The sequence below is a fragment of the Odocoileus virginianus genome, chromosome 9 (genome assembly GCF_023699985.2).
Source record: "Odocoileus virginianus isolate 20LAN1187 ecotype Illinois chromosome 9, Ovbor_1.2, whole genome shotgun sequence".
Classification (NCBI taxonomy): domain Eukaryota; kingdom Metazoa; phylum Chordata; class Mammalia; order Artiodactyla; family Cervidae; genus Odocoileus; species Odocoileus virginianus.
In genome coordinates this window covers 44,432,897-44,454,290 of record NC_069682.1, presented here as the reverse complement: position 1 = coordinate 44,454,290, position 21,394 = coordinate 44,432,897, and the positions used below count along the sequence as shown (strand labels likewise).

General features: G+C 40.9%; 1 protein-coding gene across 3 annotated transcripts in view; it reads right to left on the bottom strand.

Annotated features, from left to right (window-relative positions):
- Window positions 1-2,522: 2,522 nt before the first annotated feature.
- SHLD1 (shieldin complex subunit 1) overlaps window positions 2,523-21,394 on the bottom strand; it is a 104,921-nt gene continuing 86,049 nt past the window's right edge. For 2 of the 3 annotated variants that reach the window (XM_020883680.2, XM_070472301.1), the window contains one exon: window positions 2,523-3,704. In XM_020883680.2, the coding sequence (XP_020739339.2) occupies window positions 3,262-3,704 (443 nt within the window). In that variant the 3' untranslated portion in view covers window positions 2,523-3,261. Of the gene's footprint in view, window positions 3,705-11,063; window positions 11,121-21,394 lie in introns of all 3 variants that reach the window. The other variant, XM_020883682.2, reaches the window with a different exon arrangement.

Sequence of the window (21,394 nt, the reverse complement as noted above, 5' to 3'; positions counted from 1 at the left end):
AGTCACTGATACTAAAATCTCACCACCAAATAGAAGTGGCTACTTCTTAGTATGGAAATTCAAATACCTTATATCTTTTTGTCCTTTAAGAACAGTATAAAATAATCTAGTTTCCTTCTGTTGATAGCCATGGAAAGTAATCTCCAATACTTCAGTGACTGAATATGCTTAAAACTACAGCATATTAAAAAGCAGAGACATCACTTTGCTGACAAAGGGCCATATAGTCAAAGCTAAGGTTTTTCTAGTAGTCATGTAAGTTTGTGAGAGCTGAACCATGAAGAAGGCTAAAAAGTGAAAGTTGCTCAATCCTGTCTGACTCTTTGCAACCCCATGGACTATGCAGTCCATGGAATTCTCCAGGCCAGAATACTGGCATGGGTAGCCTTTCCCTTCTCCAGGGGATCTTCCCAACCCAGGAATTGAACTGAGGTGTCTCCTGCATTGCAGGTGGATTCTTTACCAACTGGGCTATCAGGGAAGCTCTGAAGAAGGCTGAGTGATGAAGAACTGATGCTTTTGAATTGTGGTGTTGGAGAAGACTCTTGGACTCCAAGGAGATCAAGCCAGTCAATCCTACAGGAAGCCAAATGCGAATATTCATAGGAAGGACTGATGCTGAAGCTGAAGCTCCAATACTTTGGCCACCTGATGGGAAGAGCCAACTCACTGGAAAAGACCCTGATGCTGGGAAAGATTGAAGGCAAAAGGAGAAGAGGGTGACAGAAGGTGAGATCGTTAGATAGCATCACCAACTTAATGGATGTGAATTTGAGCAAACTCTGGGAAATAGTGAAGGACAGAGGAGCCTGGTGTGCTGCAGTCCATGGGGTCGCAAAGAGTCAAATACAACTTAGTGACTGAACAAAAACAACAATAGCAGTCAAGGGCATCTATGGATTAACTTCACATTAAAAAACAATAAAACTAGCAACTTCAAAATTCAACCTGTAGTTTTTCAAATATAAGTCATCATGGTTTGAAAATTATTGGGGGGCCAGTTGAATAGGAAAAGCCCATGGAGAAAATGTAGATAACTGGTTGTCAGAGAAAGATCTGGAGTCCTGTTTTCTCAAAGGACTGTTCATTTCCTATTTCCTTCCTGTTAGGTCTCGTTCCAGTGGTACTGTATTTTGAGGTGGATACTGTTCCCACATTTGTTTCTCCCAGAACTGGAAGCCATAGTGTGTAATTCCAAATTTTTAAAAGGCTTCTCTTTCCAGTCAAGAATCTGCAAGACATCTGGTTTGAGAGGGCACCCTCATTCACTGTTAACATACACATGTAAGCTGATCTATGTGCATATTCTGCTTTCTGGAGACCTATGGAGTCTTATGCTAATTAAATTTCCCCTAGAGTTTCTCAAAATCTAATTGCTCAGTGTTGCTGGCTTTTCTCATAGTCCCCCTGTCAAGTGATAGAACACTTAAGTGCAATTTGTTCCAAGGACCTTTGAGGGAGGGATTAGCACGAGGCTTCCGATTACAATTTCAGGGAGCTCGGTGCTGGGAGATGTCCTTCCACCAAATGAATCTCAAATAAACCTTAAGGATGCAGCTGAAGAACAGAGAACCTATCAGCACAGGCTTGGCTGGGCTATTTAAAAGCCATTCCCCTTAAAAAGGAACAAAATAATGCCATTTGCAGCAACATGGACCTAGAGATTGTAATACTGAGTGAAATAAGTCAGACAGAGAAAGACAAATATCATATGATATCACTTATATGTGGAGTCTAAAAAAAGGGTGCAAATGAACTCATCTATAAAACAGAAATAGAGCATAGACATAGAGAAGGGTGCAGGAGGAGGGACAAATTAGAAGATTGTGACTGACATGTATACACTACTACATATAAAATAAATAACTAATAAGGACCTACTGGAGAGCACAGAGAACTCTACTCAATATTCTGTAATGGCTTACATGGGAAGAGAATTTAAAAAGGAGTGGGTATACGTATATGTGTAACTGCTTCACTTTGGTGTACACTTGAAACTAACACAACACTGTAAATCAACTATACATCAATAAAATTTTTTTAATTAAAACTTTAAAAAAAAAATGAAGCTGCTCCTGACCAAACAAGGGCAGGACAGGGGTGAGGCACCAGTTGTTCAGAGGGTGACAGAGTGTGTGGGCAACAGGCAGGCGGAAGCAAAAATGAGAGGAAGGAGTCCACTTGGGCAAAGGATTCCTTTTCCTCTTCCACCACAAGTTGACAAGCCTGCACCCATCAATCTAGCATATCATAAATGAGTTTACACATACTTTGGTGAGTGGTGCACATTTGTTTTTTTCTCATCTCTCACATTTACTATCTGGTGGAGATGAACAGACTTTTTTCCTTTTAATCTGTGAATCTTAGCTCTTATTTTAGATGGTTCAAATGTTCCTTCCATACCCAGTGAGTATAAAAACAGGAAACTCTGGCGTTGGAGAAGCAAAGGTATGATTAAGATGTGATGGACCTTTTGGAGCCATATTTAAATTATTTGGAGACACACGTTCACAGTCACATGGTCACAGTTTTACAACTTTATTGAATTCTTATATTTGATTCAGCATAAGGCTTCGTACCCTTCAAAACACCTAACTCATCAAGGGACTTGTCTGGCGGTCCAGTGGTTAGGACTCCATACTTCCACTACAGGGGGCCCAGGTTCTATCCCTAGTCAGTGGGGCCAAAAAAAAAAAAACCCAACAAACCAAAAAACTCATCAAATGGAAGACTGTTCTCTTAGGTCAGGTTCTTCCAGAAGCAGACTCTGAGTCAAGGGTTCAGGTATAGGAGATTTATTATGGAAATACTCCCAGGAGACACCAGTAATTGAATGAGAGAAGGAGGGCGGGGAAACGAAGGAGCCAGGAAAGGGTGAGATAGTGAAACGCCAGCTTTGACCTGACCAGGAGGGGAGCTCTTGAGCTTGAATCATGCCTCAGAGCATGTCCTTCCTGGAAAGAAGGAAGATGGACTTTTGGACTCCCAAACCACTTAGGTGGTTTGGGTCACTGGCCTTAGGTCAAAGGGATGGCCTAAAGGCAATAAAACCACCAGACACTGCCGGCTCTCCATCTGGGCTAGACTGGCTCCAGGACCAGATCACAGATGCCACCCTTGGCCTGCAAAGCACTTAGCTGGGGGCTGGGCACACCAAGCTGGCAAGAGACCCGATGGGTTCTGGGAGATGCACCAATGGTACTGGCCACAGGGACACCTCCCTCCTGCCCCCACACACCTGCTCTCACCACCAGGCACCAGTTACTGGTCTTTCATCAAGTTCTGCTGCAAGAGGAAATGAATAATATCTTTTGAAAGTCCTGGCATCAGCTTTTCATCCTGTAGAGATGTACTTTCTTCTCTGAGTGGGTAGAAGTGGGCGTCCCTGGAATGTTTCTGTAAGATGGAGCAGCCATTCTGGTTGAAGATGACCCGAGCAATTTGAAAACTGCGGAGGGTGTACTTTTGGTTCTCTTGGTCCTTCAGTTCATTGATTTTCTGAGACAGGCACTGGCAGACAGATGTAGAGAGTGAATTTCCAGATGCTGGCTGTGGATTGCCAAATACTTCATAGAATTTATCCAGAGATTTCCGAAGTCCATCATCCTCTTCCTTGGTTTCTGGTTGGCCCTTCACAGAACTGTAAAGCCAGGAGTTCTCAGAGGTCCAGGAATCATTTTGCTCAGTATTTAGGTTACTGTTATCTGCAAGACAAAACACATTCCAATCCTCAAACACATATTTTAAAATAGCAGAAAGCAAGGCAAGAGCAAATGATATTTTTTTTTCAGTTAACACACTCACTGTTCCTTGGTGCTGGATGAAGCACAAGCTGGAATCAAGATTGCTGGGAGAAATATCAATAACCTCAGGTATGCAAATGACACTACCCTTATGGCAGAAAGCAAAGAGGAACTAAAGGGCTTCTTGATGAACGTGAAAAAGGAGAGTGAAAAAGCGGGCTTAAAACTCAACATTAAAAAAATGAAGATCATGGCATCCAGTCTCATCACTTCATGGCAAATAGATGGGGAAACAATGGAAACAGTGGCAGACTTTATTTTCTTGGGCTCCAAAATCACTGCAGATGATGACTGCAGCCACGAAATTAAAAGATGCTTGCTCCTTGGAAGAAAAGTTATGACCAACCTAGATAGCGTGTTAAAAAGCAGAGACATTACTTTGCCGACAAAGGTCTGTACAGTCAAAGCTATGGTTTTTCCAGTAGTCATGTATGGATGAGAGAGTTGGACCATAAAGAAAGCTGAGTGCCAAAGAATTGATGCTTTTGAACTGTGGTGTTGGAGAAGACTCTTGAGAGTCCCTTGGACTGCAAGGAGATAGAACCAGCCAGTCCTAAAGGAAATCAGTTCTGAATATTCATTGGAAGGACTGATGCTGAAGCTGTAATATTTTGGCCACCTGATGTGAAGAACTGACTCATTCGAAAAGACCCTGATGCTGGGAAAGGTTGAAGGCAGGGGGAGATGGGGATGACAGTGGATGAGATGGTTGGATGGCATCACCGACTCAGTGCACATGAGTTTGAGCAAGCTCTGGGAGATGGTGATGGACAGGGAAGCCTGGAGTGCTGCAATCCATGGGGTTGCAAAGAGTTGGACATGACTCAGCAACTGAATTGAACTGTTCCTTAGTAACTGGCAATGGGTAGAATCACCTGATTTCAGAATCAGTTCCCACTATCTAGGGATTATGCCACTCGTTTCCTCACAATAAGAATATCTTACTTGCATGTATCAGGCAGGGGTTCTTAACCTGGGAGTCCTTATATAGAAATTCAGGGTGTAAATGAACTAGAATGGGGGGAAAACCTTATTTTCATTAACCTCTACCTGAAATTAAGAATTCCCTTCCATAAAGAATGTAGGCAACAAACTTATTAGCAGCAGCGTCTGTGGCTCTGTTACCAACAGATCACAGCTATTTTTATTTCATACTAAACTTTGTTGAAGATGTTTTAAAATATCACTTATGCTTATCATTACGTATGGACCAAACTGTCCCTCCGAATTCATATACTGAAGGCTTAATCTCTAATGTGACTGTAACTGGAGATGGGACTTTAAGGTTATTAAGGTTAAATTAAGTCATAAGGGTGAGGCCCTAATCAGACAGGACTTGAAGGCCTTATAAGAAAAGGAAGAGATCCCTCTCTCCCCTTCCCACCTCCTTCCGCCCCCATGTACAAGAACCAAGGAAAGGACATGTGAGCATGTAAGCACGCAGTGAAATGGTGATCTTCTGTAAGCAAGAAGGAAAGTCCATGCTGACACCCTGATCTCAGGCTTCCAGCCTCCAGAACTGTGAGAAGATACATGCATTTCTTTTGTGTGAGGCCCCCAGCTGATGGTACTTTGTTATGGCAGCCTGAGTAGTCAAAGACACACTGCTCTGAAATCACCATAGTTATTATTTCTGATACTAGATCTTATTATATAAGTGTTAGTAAAAAGCATTATATATTGATTACAATATCATATCTTTGTTCTTTAAATGTTTTAATAACTATATTTCAATATTTTTTCCTTAGTAATCCTATATATTTTAATTCATGCATTTAAAAACATTATTCTGAGAAGAAGTTGAGAGGCTGCACCAGATGCCAAAGGAATTCATGGCACAAACACAGCGATGACCCCTAACATACAGTTCTCAGCCTTTATACAGTTCAGACATTTTCTTTTCTACTCCCTATAAGAATCCTTTAGACTCTTTGCCTCTAAATTAAAGTTATCATTTTTGTGCTTTTTAAAGGAGGGGTAACAAATAAACTAAGCGATTTAATAATAAAGAAGAAACCAGATCTAAAGACAAATCTTAGTTCCTGATCTAACCTGCTCCTCTCTGGACACCCTAATTCTTAACATAGGCATCTTTCAGGTCATTTGAATCAATGTTCCTATTGATGTGTTCTAGAAAAGACTTTATACAAAAAATTAATTTGCAAGTTGCAAAATTCCTTATACAGCTAGCAGTTTTATTCTTTAAAATTTCATACTTTAAATCAAGATATATTTTCCTTTTTTCACTATGACATAAGCGTTATTAAATTACTAGCTTTAATTCCACACACACCCTACCCTTGCTAACTCAATTAATATTTATAATAAAAATATTTGTACTTGCTAATGATGAAGAAAGTTGAATGATGCACTGGGTGAAGTTTTAGAAAAGGAGGCAGGATTTGATGCTTTGACTCTAGTTTTCCTACCAGGTAGACATGACATCTTTCTGAGCTTTGGCTTTCTCATCTATAAAACAAGAGTTTTACTAAATGATCTCTCTCCCGGAACTTCTATGGTAATACAGGGAATGGAGACGTATAATCCAAAGCACTAGAGTATACAAAAAGAAAGTGGACATAAGTTCTGTGAGACACATGCAGGGTCACACGTGGACAAGCAGTCACTGATTCAACACACATTTAAGAGCAATCTAATGATATCAGTGTAACTCATTACAAGTTGCTACGAAATACACAGAGGATGCTGAAGACCATGGCCTTCACCTGAGACTCACACTTCAACTAGACCTCAATTAGAAAGAGAAGACATACTTCTAGATATCAAACAACTGGAAAATACTCACAGGATATGTGTGTGTGTGTGTGTGTGTGTGTGTGTGTGTTGTAAATACACAAAGATGGGATGATATTGACTGGGGACAGTGTGGATACAAAGGATAAATGCAATGTTAGGGAAGGATCAGCATGTAGCAGAAATAGTGAGGGGTGCCTCATTGGAGAAGGTTACATGCAGTCTTATTATGAAGGGACCAGCCATCAGTGACCATGGAAACAGAAGGAGGGGTAGTGAACAAGGGCCATGTGGCAAGAAGCAGCAGAAACTAAACAACTCCATGGCTGGTGTCAATATCCTCCTCTACTAGTTGGCTATATTTTCAGCAGCCTGAGAGCCAGCATGGAGGCAGAAGGAGACAGAATTCGTAGAGTAGCCAGAGAGATTCCTGGGACAGACAGCAGAGACCATGGCTTTTTAAAGAATTTAGTGGCAGAGATGGTATCTATTACACTGGACTTCAGCAAGCCTAAAACTATGTCCTAGGCCCCTCAATCATAAAAAATAAAATACAATTTTTTAAAAAGAAAAAGAAATTTCCTTTGTTGTTGATATGTCCAGAACTTCTGCCTAAATTCCCCCCAGTAAGCCCCTTACTTATCTGCAGCCTCCTGGATGGGTGGAGGGTGAGGGAGGCAGAAGCTGGCTTCTTTCTGGTCCTGGTGTCAGAGAAATAGCAGGAGACGACTTCCTAGCCACCCGACTTGGAATGCTAAACACACTTTCCAATAGCAACTTTCTTATCCATATAGGTCAATAGGTTCTATAATGTGGAAGGTGAGGTGAATAGATAGAGTGGAAAGTTTGGGATCATCTAAAGCAGAGTGATTCATAATACAGTTTCCAAAGTCAAGTAGACCCAAATTTAAATCCCTGCTCTGCCAAGTTCAAGTTGTGCAAACACTGAGCAAATTAATTAACATCTCTGAGACTCAGTCTCTTCATGTGAAAAATGGAAATACTACATTATCACCTCATGATTCTCATGTTGTGAGAATTGACTGAGATGATACATGCAAAGCACTTAACCCAACTTGAGAAATGGGTGATTCCAGGCTGGTGAAAGGGAAGTATAAGCCCGGAACATGAATCCATAAAATAATTGAAAGTTTGATGAGAAACAGGCTATTTACAGCTCATAGTACCTCCCCATAAGATACTTATTAGTTATGAAAGGAAAAAGAATAACTTTATATATAGTGGAGAAGCACGGCAGGTATCAGCATACACAAAGGATCTAAGAGCAACATCAGTAACAGGACAAATCAAAATCATGTGTGACCTGATCCGGTGAACAGGAAGGCCCAGCATCACTTCTCGGAGAGTCCTGCCAAAGGTGCAGCACTTGAACCAATTATGACAAAGTGGTGGACAAAACCAAATCAAGAGAAATTCTACAAAATGAATGGCCCGTACTCTTCCGAAGCGCCAAGTTCATGAAAACCAAAGGAAGGCTGAGCAACTGCTCCAGACTGAAGGAGACTACAGAGACAGGACAACTAAATAAAGCATGGGATTTCCTCTGGCTCCTTTTGCAGAACATTCTTGGGCCCCTTGAATGGGGTTTGGGGATTAGACGGTAGTAATGTGTTACTGTTACTTTTCTGATTTTCATGGTTTCATCCGACTTTGTAGAAGAATGTCCTTATTTGTAGGAAAATCAGAGGTGGTAGGCAACAAGTTGGCAACTTACTCCCAAATCACGGAAAAAAAAAAAAAAACCTTTATATCATACTTGCAAATTTCTATGAGTTTGAGATTGTTTCAAGAAAAAAAATTAAAACAAACCTGTGAAGGAATAATTGTTAAAATTTCTTTGGGTAGCCTACTATAAAATTTAAACAATCATAAAAGCCTTAGTGCAGGGATTGGCAAATATAGTTGCCTAACAAACGTACTGCCATTAGAGAGGTGAGGGGAAAGGGAAAAGGGAAGGATCCCACCATGGCAGGGCGAGGTGCCCCTTTCCACCTTCTTTCCCACAGATGATCTGGTTCTGGGTGTAAAGGTAGGAAGCCAGGGGCAGGGGAGGGTCAATGGGAAGAAGTGGGGAGAGAAGGAGAGCTACGCAGTGACACTACAAGTAGTAGGGCGTGTACTTATTAAGTAGCTGGTCAATAACTTGGATATGCAGATTTAAAACTTCTCATCTGTGTTTCATTTAACTTTTGAAATTCAGTGTCCACGGAAGAATCTAAAAACCTAGCCTGTCACCTCTATTTTCAGGCAAATGTCAAGCAGCTAGCAACTCGTCTTCAAAGAGACCCTCCTTCCCCTTTCCAGAAGAGTAATGGCAATGTGGATTCAGTTATTTACTACGTCAGTTCTTTTGAACACTGCTTCTACTTCATTTCAGACTTTAATTTACTTTTAAAATTTGCTTTACCACCGACTACAAAGTCATCTCTTTAATCATGCGGCTGTGGTGAACTTTTGGATATATTACTGTTTCTTCACCAGTATACAAAGCCAGCCACTTCTCCTGATGTACCTACACACAGACAGAAGATGGATATCTGATAACTTGGTCAGTTCCTGCTCCATGGAGCATATATACTCAAACCCCACCTTATTCTACCTGTTGCTAGAGCTCAGACTTGCAGGGCTCTCAACTGGGGATAGAAATGTCTACTCTAGGGACAGATTGGGGATGCTTTTGTGAGTGGGACCCAGGATGTAAACATCCTACAACGCATGGAAGAATCCCATATATCAGAGAATCATCCTTTCCCCAAATCCCAGTAGTGCCCCACACTCCCAGGGAGTGACTCTGGCTCAAAGGATTCTGGAAGGAGTGGGAACGGAATGCTGAATCCCACAGAGTTATAACAGATTGATTTGCTGAGCGGAGAAGAATTGATGCTTTTGAACTGTGGTGTTGGAGAAGACTCTTGAGAATCCCTTGGACTGCAAGGAGATCCAACCAGTCCGTCCTAAAGGAGATCAGTCCTGGGTGTTCATTGGAGGGATTGATGTTGAAGCTGAAACTCCAATACTTTGACCACCTGATGTGAAGAGCTGACTGATTTGAAAAGACCCTGATGCTGGGAAAGATAGAGGGCAGGAGGAGAAGGGGATGACAGAGGATGAGATGGTTGGATGGCATCATCAACTCAATGGACATGGGTTTGGGTGGACTCCGGGAGTTGGTGATGGACAGGGAGGCCTGGCGTGCTGCAATTCATGGGGTCGCAAAGAGTTGGACACGACTGAGTGACTGAATTGAACTGAACTGAACTGAAGGCATTTTTGTTATTGATACCTGCATAGTAAATGCCCTTCTAGGGGGTCACCTGTTTGCACCATGCATTCCTTTTCTCCCAGGCTTTGAGAAGGCTTTTTACTTTCTCAGTGAGAGCCCCAATCTTAATAATTCCAGCATTATGTAAATTGGGTGGAATTTCTCTTTTTATTTCAATATGCTTTCCATGGTGAGTAGATTTCTTTAGGATTTGAAAGAAGAAAGCAGGAAGGATGGGGCTTGACATCACAATGCTTTTGCATGCATTGCTTCCAGGGCAACTATCTACCAGGGGTAAACTGTTAAATTTTCTTTGACCAAAGAGAGTAGTGATAATATATAGATATTTAAGATTCTTATAGACCTAAGAACTACTTTTATATCTTTAGTAGGTATAGATGCTATTTGAGTTTAGTAATCCAAGACAATCAATTAGTATGGAGCATTTGAGATTAATTGTTGTATTCTGAGATTAATGCCATTAGCCTTCAGAAAGCCAGATATTTAATGAGAGTTTCTCCCAGTGAGTCTTCCAAGGCTACTACTTCTGTGGTTGATAAATGCAGTGGTATTTATATCTCTGTGAAACATTTTAGCGTTCAACTTTTAAGTTTCTTTTAGATGGATTTGATATTTAGAACTTTGCCTCCTCCATGCAGAAGCATCAACAGCCGCCTACTCTGCCTTATTTGTCCAGAGTTTCTTTTACCAGCAACTGCTAATTGGGAGGATCTGTGGCTTCAAGGCTGTATAGAGCTGACAGAATTCTAACCTAACACTTAATAAAAATATGGAAAATGATCAGGATTTAAAGAAAGAAGGAATATGTGGTTTGTATAATCTCCTACGTTGCTCGGGCGGGAGGGGGGGGAGGGGGGGCAGGGGAGCTGCCCCTTTCTCAAGGTGCTGCATGGCACTCCCAAGGGTAGTTCTGTTGCCTCGGTTTGTCTGTTGGAGGCTCACTGGGTTCTGTGTGGCTCTAAGAAAAAGTCACAGGCATGAGGACAAGGAGAATGGGAGGAGGGGGACATGTCCTGGTGAGGGGTGGTCACTCACTAGCACACTCTGGATGCACTGACTCATCTCCTTCATGACAGCAGTCAGAGGCTTCCCAACGTCCCTACATGGGTGACCTACCAATTTTAGTATAGCAGGGGCTGTGGCCCAAAGATCTGGGGCACCCCCCTGTTAGGCTGCATCTTCCTGCTCCAAACCTCACTTACTTTTCCTTCCTTTATATCCTCTTCTTTCCTCTCATTCTTGCTGCCTCATTCCATACTCTGTGGGGGAAAAGAGGAGTGAGCAGGATCACTGGATAAACAAGAACAAATCCTACCTCCAGCCCTACAGACCTCAGAGAAATCAAACTGGTGCTGACACCTCTGCATCCTGACTTCTTTCCTGATCCTTGAGCATATCAAGAATGCTCCCCCCTCAAAATCAGGACTTCCCTGGTGGTCCAGTGGCTAAGACTCCATGCTCCCAATGCAGGGGACCCAGATTCAATCCCTGACCAGGGAACTAGATCCCATGTGCTGCAACTAAGAGTTCACACGCTGCAACTAAAGATTCCACAGACAGCAACAAAGATCCTGCATGCTGCAACTAAGATTGGTGCAGCCAGATAAATAAATAAATATTTTTTAAAAAAGAAAAGAAGGTTCCCTCTTCAAAATCTTTGCACTTGCTATTTCTCCCCATGGAACATGCTGGTTCCACATATCTGCACAATCGGTTTCCACACCACCATCAAGTCTCTGCTCAGATGTTTCTTACCTCCTCAGTGAGGTCTTCTGTATTAGTTAGGATGGCCTAGGTTATGCTACATAACAAGCAAATCCCAAATCTCATAAAACAACAAACGATTATTTCTTACTACTTGCACTCTGTCATACTACTAGCGGATCTATATTATCCTTGCCCTTACCCTAGAATCCAGGCCACTACCTCAACATGGCTTACTGACTATAGCAGATGGGACAGAGCATGGTAGGGCAGACAGTCACTGGAAGAGCACTGTCATTTCTGCTCACATATCAATGCCTATGTTAAGCTGTATGGCCAAACCTGATTTCAAAAGAATAAGGAAGAAAAATTCTCCTATAGGGAGAAGAAGAGATTACTGGTGAACAGTAATTCAGTCTGCCACACTTTTCTGGAGCACACTATTTAAAACTATATTTCTTTCACTTCCTAGATCCTGGCTGTCCCTATTTCCCTTGTCTGTCTTATAGTTTCCTGAGAAGACTGAGAGAAGGAAATTGACAAATACAAGAAAACGCAGCAGGAGGAAAATGTAGTTGCCCTGGGACCCCAAGGTGGGGGTGTGGAGGACCTCAGTCAAGCTGGGCTGAAGGATGAGTCACACCCTTGGGGGACTCCTGGTCCTCCCTCGAAACTTGCTTTTGAAAAAAAAAAATGAACATGAGGGAATACTAAGTATAGAAGGTAAAGTGTGCAGTTAGCTAGCCTATGATCAGGAAGAATATATAGACACTGGTGGGATAAATGATAACTGAACTTTCAACATCACATTGGAGCACTGTTAAGTAGACTCACCCAAGGAGTGATTATCTAGGGCAGGGGTCTGCAACCTCAGGGATCTAATGCCTGATGATTGGAGGTGGAGCTGATGTAATAATAACAGAAATAAAGTGCACAATAAATGTAATGAGATTGAATCATCCTGAAACCATCCTCCCCTCCGCAGCCGAGTCTGTGGAAAAATTGCCTTCCATGAAACAGGTCCCTGGGGCCAAAAAGGGTGGAAACTGCTGATCTAGAGGATTCTAGAGAAATGTAAGTTTGACTCATGGGAGGTTACAGGTGAATGCTTTGGTCTGGTAGAAAAGCTAGCCCAAAGGTGAGGCTTAAGCTTTGTGTATCCAATCCAGCTATCTTCTCCCAGTACTCTTTCTCCCATGCCTGCATAACTGCTGACTCTCTAGTTCTCCTGAAAACCAGCTTTACCCATGAGCTTCTCCTGTTGGCTCCCTCACTTACAAGTTAAATCAGTCTTTGATCCTTGTTTGTTCTAGATTTACATGTGATTCAGGATTTATAATTTTTTGAAAAGTATACTTCAACAGTACATGCTCAATTACACACACACACACACACACACACACACACAGACACACACACACACACACACATGAACACCATGCACAGGGGTAAAAGTGGAAAAAAAAAAAAAAAAAAAAAAAAAAAAAAAAAAAAAAAAAAATAAACCTAACAGCATCTAATAATACATGATTCGTTTGTTTACTGTCGATCTTCTCCTACTCAAGGTTTTTTGTCACTCTCATTATCTGTTGTATTACCATGGCCAAGCATGTGGTAGATATATTTTAAAAGTTTTGATGTTTTGTTTTATTTGATAAGTTTTACTTTCAAATGTACATGTAAATGTGTGTATTACTATGGTGACCAGTACTCACTAGGGTGACTGGGATGTCTGCCCAGGAAAACCTCTGTATGTGCCTATTGTCTCAGTTATTTATTAATAGTATCCTTTTTCACTCTCAAAAGAGCCCTGGATTATATCCACTATATGAACATATGAATCATGATACATTACACTTATAAGCTGATGCTAGAGGAAGGGGCAGATATATCTTGGTCAACAGTGAGACATTCCACCACACACACCTGGGGGCAAGATAGGGGAGGATTGAGTTTTGATGCCAGAAATAATCCCAGTCTGTGGTATAAATAGTGTACCTACAGATTTTTGTTTGTTTGTTTTTACTAAACCTTCTGTGGATTTGTTCTATTGTATTCCAAGAAAATCCTCTTTTTCTACCCCTGCTTTTTCACACCTGGTATTTTTCCTACCCACTTGCTATCTAAGAAATTTTGATTACTGCCCTGCAAGTGAAGGGCTTCAGTTCACTCTACTCTATCAGCAACTTGCTTAGATTCTTCTTTCTGGTTTCATCTGGCTGTCCCCCACCCCTCAAGGAATAGCATCAGCATTGTTACTCCTCATCTCATTAGTAACATAAAATTAATGATCAGAAAAACATAAACTTAAGCCTCCTTTTGCCCAATGGCTTATACATTTTAGAATCTGCAAACCGTTTCTTTAAGGGACAGAAACCACATACTCATAAGGAAAGGCAAGGAGATGCTGGTGTTAGGATATTTAATCCAAATTAACACTTCAAAGGATGGACGGTGTGATCAGGTGCTTTTGAAACCACAGTCTAGGTCTGTACTTACATCTTTTTGAAAGTAAAATCATGGATGAATCACCCAACAGATGCCAAGGGCAGAGAACAGAGTCCTCTAAATGGCAACTGCTGAGAAATAAATGCTGAAAAAATAGAAAAAATATGTGTCATAGGTGAACAGCCCTAAGAGTAGGTGCCCAGAGCAATTAACAGAGGTCAATCTCTACTGTCTGATTTATAAACTATCTTACTTTTACCTTGGCATTTTATATTTTTTCTGAAGAGATTAAAATTCAAAATTTTCTGAAGAGATTTAATTCTGAAAATTACAGAGAACAATAATGTCCAAGTTCACACCACTCCAGACTGACAATTACCTAATGACATATTTGCTTCAAATCTTTTTTTCCTATTAAAGAAGAATTAAACAATTCAATTAAAGTTGACATATAAGTAGAAATTCCCACATAGAAACTGATTTCTTCCAGCCCATTTTTATACTTTACATATATAAGTATCCATAAGCAAGACAGAGTGTTGCTTTATGTGTGGTGGTCTTTTCAATTTTATTTTCAAGATACAAAGTTTTGCTTTATAGTATTCTAATGTAGGAATATACTGCATTAGTTTTCATCCATTCTCTTGCTGAAGGCCATGTAGATTGTGTCTAATTTTTCACTATCACAAACATGGCCTTAGTGAGCCCTTGTGTACTTGGAGACTTTCTCTGGAAATACATCCTGGAGTGGAATTGCTGAGTTGAAGGAAATGTGCGTTTTCAATTTCACTATATCCTGCCAAATCACTTTCCCAAGTGGTTGCAGCATTTATAGTCCCACCAGCGCTGTCTAGCTTTTCCTGTTTCTCCATAGCTTTGCCAAACCCTGATACTGTCAGACGCTTCAAGCTCTATCTCCTTATTGGGTTCACATTTCCCTGATTACTCCTATGCTGAGCTGCTTTTCACATGGGTTTCCTTGCTGTAAACTGTCTGTTAATGTTCTTTACCATTTTCCTTTCGAGTTTCTCTTTTCTATCTTTTTAAAAAAAATGGCTTATAAAATTATAAAGAAAACAATATCTTTTCTGACTTTTCTCCAATTAATCTCAAGACCAGATTTTTCCAGACTGAAGGAGATTTTTTTAAAAATGTGAGGATGAAAAAAAGACTACATGAAAAGCCTCAAGTCCTGTTTTTGTTTTAACCGCAAACCTGCTTCCCAAGCAAAACAACCCTCTAGGTGTTAGTTTATCACTACCAAAAAGTGATACTGTGTTTCTACTCCATTTAATAAAAAGTCATGATCCAGGGGCCAGGAACACATCCAGCTTATTGAATCTCATTTTCCAGACATGAAAATTGAGACAGGACCAAGTCTCCAGAGTCACTTGATGAAGGGACTGGCAAATAGAACACACAAAAAAGGCTAATAGGATCATTATTTTTCTTAATTAAAATCATTTTCATATAACTACCATTTGCCACAATGAGGACCACTGATGGTGATGATGGGCCAGGCAGGGCGTTAAAGAGTCTCCCTAGATGATTCATAATCAACATTTAGAAACCACAAGCTTAGATACTAGAAATGCTTAACAATTCTCTTCTTTACAATGAGACTGAGGCTTAGCCCGAAGCTTGATTTTAAAAACAACTTGAATTTGCCTTTTCCTCTTTTCTTGTTCAGTCGCTCAGTTGTGCCTGACCCTTTGGAGACCCCAGTGGACCCCAAGTGAAGGCTTCCCTGTCCTTCACCATCTCTCGGAGCTTGCTCAAACTCACATCCATTGAGTGGGTGATGCCACCAACCATCTTGCTCTCTATCGTCTCCTTCTCCTGCCTTCAATCTTTTCCAGCATCAGGGTCTTTTCCAGTGAGTCAGTTCTTCACATCAGGTGGCCAAAGTATTGGAACTTCAGCTTCAGCATCAGTCCTTCCAATGAATATTCAGGAATGATTTCCTTTAGGATTGACTGGTTTGATCTCCTCACAGTCCAAGAGACTCTCAAGAATCTTCCCCAACACCACAGTTCAAAAGCGTCAATTCTTCAGCACTCAGCCTTCTTTATGGTCCAACTCTTACATCCATACATGACTACTGGAAAAACCATAGCTTTGACTCTACAGACCTTTGACAGCAAAGTAATGTCAATGCTTTTTAATATGCTGTCTAGGATGGTCATAGCTTTTCTTCCAAGGAGGAAGCCTCTTTTAATTTCATGGCTGTAGTCACCATCTGCAGTGATTTTGGAGCCAAATAAAATAGAGTCTGTCACTGTTTCCATTGTTTCCCCATCTATTTGCCATGAAGTGACAGGACTAGATGCTATGATCTTTAGTTTTTGAATGCTGAGTTTTAAACCAGTTTTTTCACTCTCCTCTTTCACCTTCATCAGGAGGCTCTTTAGTTCCTCTTTACTTTCGGCCATAAGGATGGTGTCATCTGTATATCTGAGGTTATTGATATTTCTCCCAGCAATCTTGATTCCAGCTAGGGATTCATCCAGCCCAGCATTTCATATGATGTACTCTGCACGTAAGTTAAATAAGCAAGGTGACAATATACAGCCTTGATGTACTCCTTTCCCAATTTGGAACCAGTCTGTTGTTCCATGTCTGGTTCTAACTGTTCCTTCTTGACCTGCATACAGGTTTCTCAGGAGCCAGGTGAGATGATCTGGTATTCCCATCTCTTTAAGGATTTCCACAGTTTGTTGTGATCCACACGGTCAAAGGCTTTAACATAGTCAATGGCGCAGGAGTAGATGTTTTTCTGGAATTCTCTTGCTTTTTCTCTGATTCAATGGATCATATTTTGTTAAGTAGCAATTAAGACACTGGAACAGAGAACCTGACCCTTTCACTATTAGAAAAGCCATGGGGAGTCACTGGGTTCAACTCTCCTCACTTTCTGGATCAGAACATTTTAGCTAGAGCTAGAATAAGAACTGTGGTCCCCACAAACATAGAGAACAGATTTGTGGTTGCCAAAGGGAAGGGCTGGTGGGTGAGGGATGGACTGGAAGCCTGCAGTTAGCAGATGCAAATTATTACATATTGAATGGATAACAACAAGGCTTGCTATGTAGCTCAGGGAACTATATCCAATATCTTTTTTTTTTTTTTTTTGGCTGCACTGGGTCTTCGTTGCAGCACACAGGCTTCTCTCGTTGTGGTGCATAGCCTTAGCTGCCCCGTGACATGTGGGATCTTAGTTCCCCAACCAGTGACTGAACCCTCGTCCCCGTCATTAGGAGGCAGATTCTCATCTGCTGGACCAGCAGGGAAGACCCTGTACTCAATATCATGAGATAAATCATTATGGAAAAGAATATTTTAAAACATATATATGTGTGTGTGTGTGTAACTGAAACATTTTGCTGTACAATAGAAATTAACACAATACTGTAAACCAACTATACTGCAATTTTCAGTTCAGTTCAGTCTCTCAGTCGTGTCCGACTCTTTGAGACCCCATGAACTGCAGCATGCCAGGCCTCCCTGTCCATCACCAACTCCTGGAGTCCACCCAAACCCATGTCCATTAAGTCGGTGATGCCAGCCAACCATCTCCTCCTCTGTTGTCCCCTTCTCCTCCTGCCCTCAATATTTCCCAGCATCGGGGTCTTTTCAAATCAGTCAGCTCTCTGCATCAGGTGGCCAAAGTATTGGGAGTTTCAGCTTCAAAATCAGTCCTACCAATGAACACCCAGGACTGATCTCTTTTAGGATGGACTGGTTGGATCTCCTTGCTGTCCAAGGGACTCTCAAGAGTCTTCTCCAACACCACAGTTCAAAAGCATCATTCTTTGGCACTCAGCTTTCTTCACTATCCAACTCTCACATCCATACCCGACCACTGGAAAAACCACAGCTTTGACTAGATGGACTTTTGTTGACAAAGTAATGTCTCTGTTTTTTAATATGCTATCTAAGTTGGTCATAACTTTCCTTCCAAGTAGTAGTGTCAAAAAGAAGAAAGAACTATGACCCCTCGACCTCGTCCATGTTCTGAGCACCAGGAACCCTGAGATGAGATGACCAGGTGAGGCCATCACACAAGGGACCTAAGCTTCTTCAGGAACCTTTGGGAATTATGAGCTTCAAGGTATCATTTAAAACAATCATTTTAAAGTATTTTTCCCCCTCCCAAACTATTTTAAAAACCTCATTTACATGGGAATTTTCAGCAAATTTGTTTCATATCCAGGCCTAGCTAGTAAGGAACAATTGTGAACAGAAAGGAAAAGCAAATGATTTGGATTTAGGTTGCTACAGCAACATTAGTATTTTGAATATAGCTGTTTATTTCAGCAGAGTTAATTTAAATGTGAGTGGCTAATTAAGATGATGCTTGAAACTTTAACCTTAACCTTCACTGTAAGAAAAAGTAAGCACTTTAAAAATGATGCTTGAAGCGTTGCTGGAGACATACTTAGTAAGAAGATCATGCTCCTCTGCTGGAGAAGCAGAAACCTGATCTGTTTTCTTTGAAGAAGGCAGGCCTACTCACAATCTGTCCAAATCCACAAGTCAGTATTTCCTAATTGTAAGATTTAAAGGGGAACAGAATTCCTACCAAAACTGAGCCAGTTCCACTGTTGACACCACCAGTAAGACTTTCTGAGACTGAAAAGGAAAGTCAGTTTCTCTACACACAGCAGTATTTTTGTTAGATGCATGTTTATGTAAAGGGCTTCTCTGGTGGCTCAGCAGTCAAGAATCCATCTGCAATACAGGAGACACAAGTTCAATTCCTGGGTTGGGAAGATCCTCTGTGAAGGAAATGGTAACCCACTCCAGTATTTTTGCCTGGAGAATTCCATGGACAGAGGAGCCTGATAAGCTACAGCTGATGGGGTCGCAAAGAGTTGGATACGACTAAACAACAACAAATACTTGTGTAAACATATTTCACTCTATATCAAATCAAAGTCAAGTATATCTATGAAGTAACAGACTGAATTGGAAGCAAACAGACCAGACCATATTTATGTATGTAAATATATCACTGAATGTTCCCTCTTCAAAGTGATCACCTTAGGGGGCAAGGGTAAGCTCTTAATTTAAAAATGTTGATGCTGCTGAGACCATTTTGGAGTTTCTTTAGAAAATGTCTTTACTTGCTCTGGAAATTGCTTCTGTATGTCCTTATTAGTGGCAAATCTCCATCTTCAGAGGACAGAACTATCTTTGTTGAAAATGTCAAGAGGCATTAGGAACAAAAACTGATAAATTATGTAGGTGATCATGCAGGGTAACAGGGCTTGGGTTAAAAAACAAGGTTTACCTCCAAAAGGAAATTACTTTTCTTATGTTTCACATGCTGGTTCTAAAAGCAGTTCCCACAAGGGAACTTCAAAGTTAGTTCTGTGCAGTGGCAGGCAGCATGGTTTCAGTGTACATATATTTTCATATCTGCTAAAGGACAGACTAATGTGGTTTTAATTTCTGGCTATTGTAAAAAAAACTCTTATAATCATAGATCAGAAATCTGAATGCTTTTGTCCTGACAGACAAGACACTGGCAGACTTTGTATTTAGAAGACTTGAATTTGAATCCTATCGTGGCCACTTACTGGGTATGTGACCATGGGAAAGTTACTTAACATCTCTGAATCTCCATGTCCTCATCTGTAAAATGGAAATAACAGCTCCTGCCTCATAGGACCATTGTAAGAACTAAATAATCTTTCAGTATAAAACCTAGTGTGAGACGTCCCTGGTGGTCCAATGGTTAAGAATTTGCTTGCCAAAGAAGGTGATATGGGTTCAATCCTTGGTCTGGCAAGATTTCACATGCTGTGGGGCTACTAATCTTGTGTGCCACAATTACTGAGCCCAAGCGCCCTAGAACCTGTGCTCTGCAACAAAAGAAGTCATCACAATGAGAAACCTCCACACTGCGAAGAAGAGTAGACCCCATTTCCCGGAAATAGAGAAAGTCCATGCATAGCAACAAAGACCCACCACAGCCATAAATAAACAAATGTTTAAAACCTAGTGTGCAGTAAGTGTCCAACAAATATACACTACTTTATAATTATCACAGTGACAAGAGTAATAGCAGCAGCAGAGTTGTTACATGTAAGTATTAAGCCATGTGTCATTTAGCATCTAGGGTTGTGTTTTATTTTTTTGGCCACTCTGTATGTAGAATCTTATTTTCCTGACCACAGATCGAAACCATGCTCCCAGCATTGAACACACAAAGTCTTAATCACTAGACCACCAGGGAAGTCCCAGCATCTAGGATTTTTAAAAGTGAATTGTAAATGCTGCTGTATGTCTTCTCTGCAGTGATAAATGAATATCATAAGCAAAGTCCAGATGAGCAAGCATTCATTTTGGACTAGAAGGAATATCACTTCTATCTATTGCCTTATCCTGGCACCAGAATTAGTGGGATGAATCAGAGTGAACATCGCCCATCTCACAGCAGTAGGACTATGACTACAGAGAGGTCCCAAGTGCATGCTATGCAAAGCAAACACAATCCCATCGTGGGTGGGAACAGCAGGTGTCTCAGCGTGTGGGCCTGTCACACACAGAAGCTCAGGCTGCTGGAACCCTAATCTGTCCCCCAAGGTGTACCAGCCCCAGAATGTGGGTGGGACTGAAATGACTCAACCTCCAGGGAGTCTCATGGAGCGAGGGGGGTGGTTTTGGAAATAGATGGAGATCAAGTGAAGAACTTCAGGGAAAAGTTTATATTAATAAATACATTGAAGAAAGAGAAACAGGCTGCTGGGAAAAAAAAAAAAAGATTGAGAAACTAGGGAAGAAATGATCTGGGTTCACAGAATGACCCCCAGCTGACTCAGAAATGTAGTGTGACTTAAATTTTAAAAGGGAAGATGAAACTGGGAAATACAATGAGAACAATTATAAGAGATATTTCTTAATTTCCTTCTCTCTCCTTCCTTCCCCGACTAACAGCTAAATCTAAAAAGGGCAAAGCTTTGAGCCTTCTCTTCTGTAACAAATAATTTCAGAGAACACAGAAAACTCAGCAGAAGTAGGAAAAAAGCCATAAACAAATTTTTATATAGTATAATACACAGCCTATGCAGAAAATGCTTATAGACAGTAGGGAAAGCTGCAGAAAGCTGAGGCTGACTAAATGACAGAAAATATGGGATGTGGGGGTTTAGGATGTATTTGTGTAGAAAATGTTTCTAACATGGAAACATGAGCTAGACAAGGACTAGGAGGTACAAATATGGAACTGAATTTCCACCTTTACAAGGACATGGCAAATAGTCCCTATGACCAAACATCTAAAAATGTTGGGTAAAACTCAAAAAAAAAAAAATCTCTTATAATGCATGACTGAGTTGGGATAAAATAAAGAAAGTCCTGAGAGACCAAGAGGAAA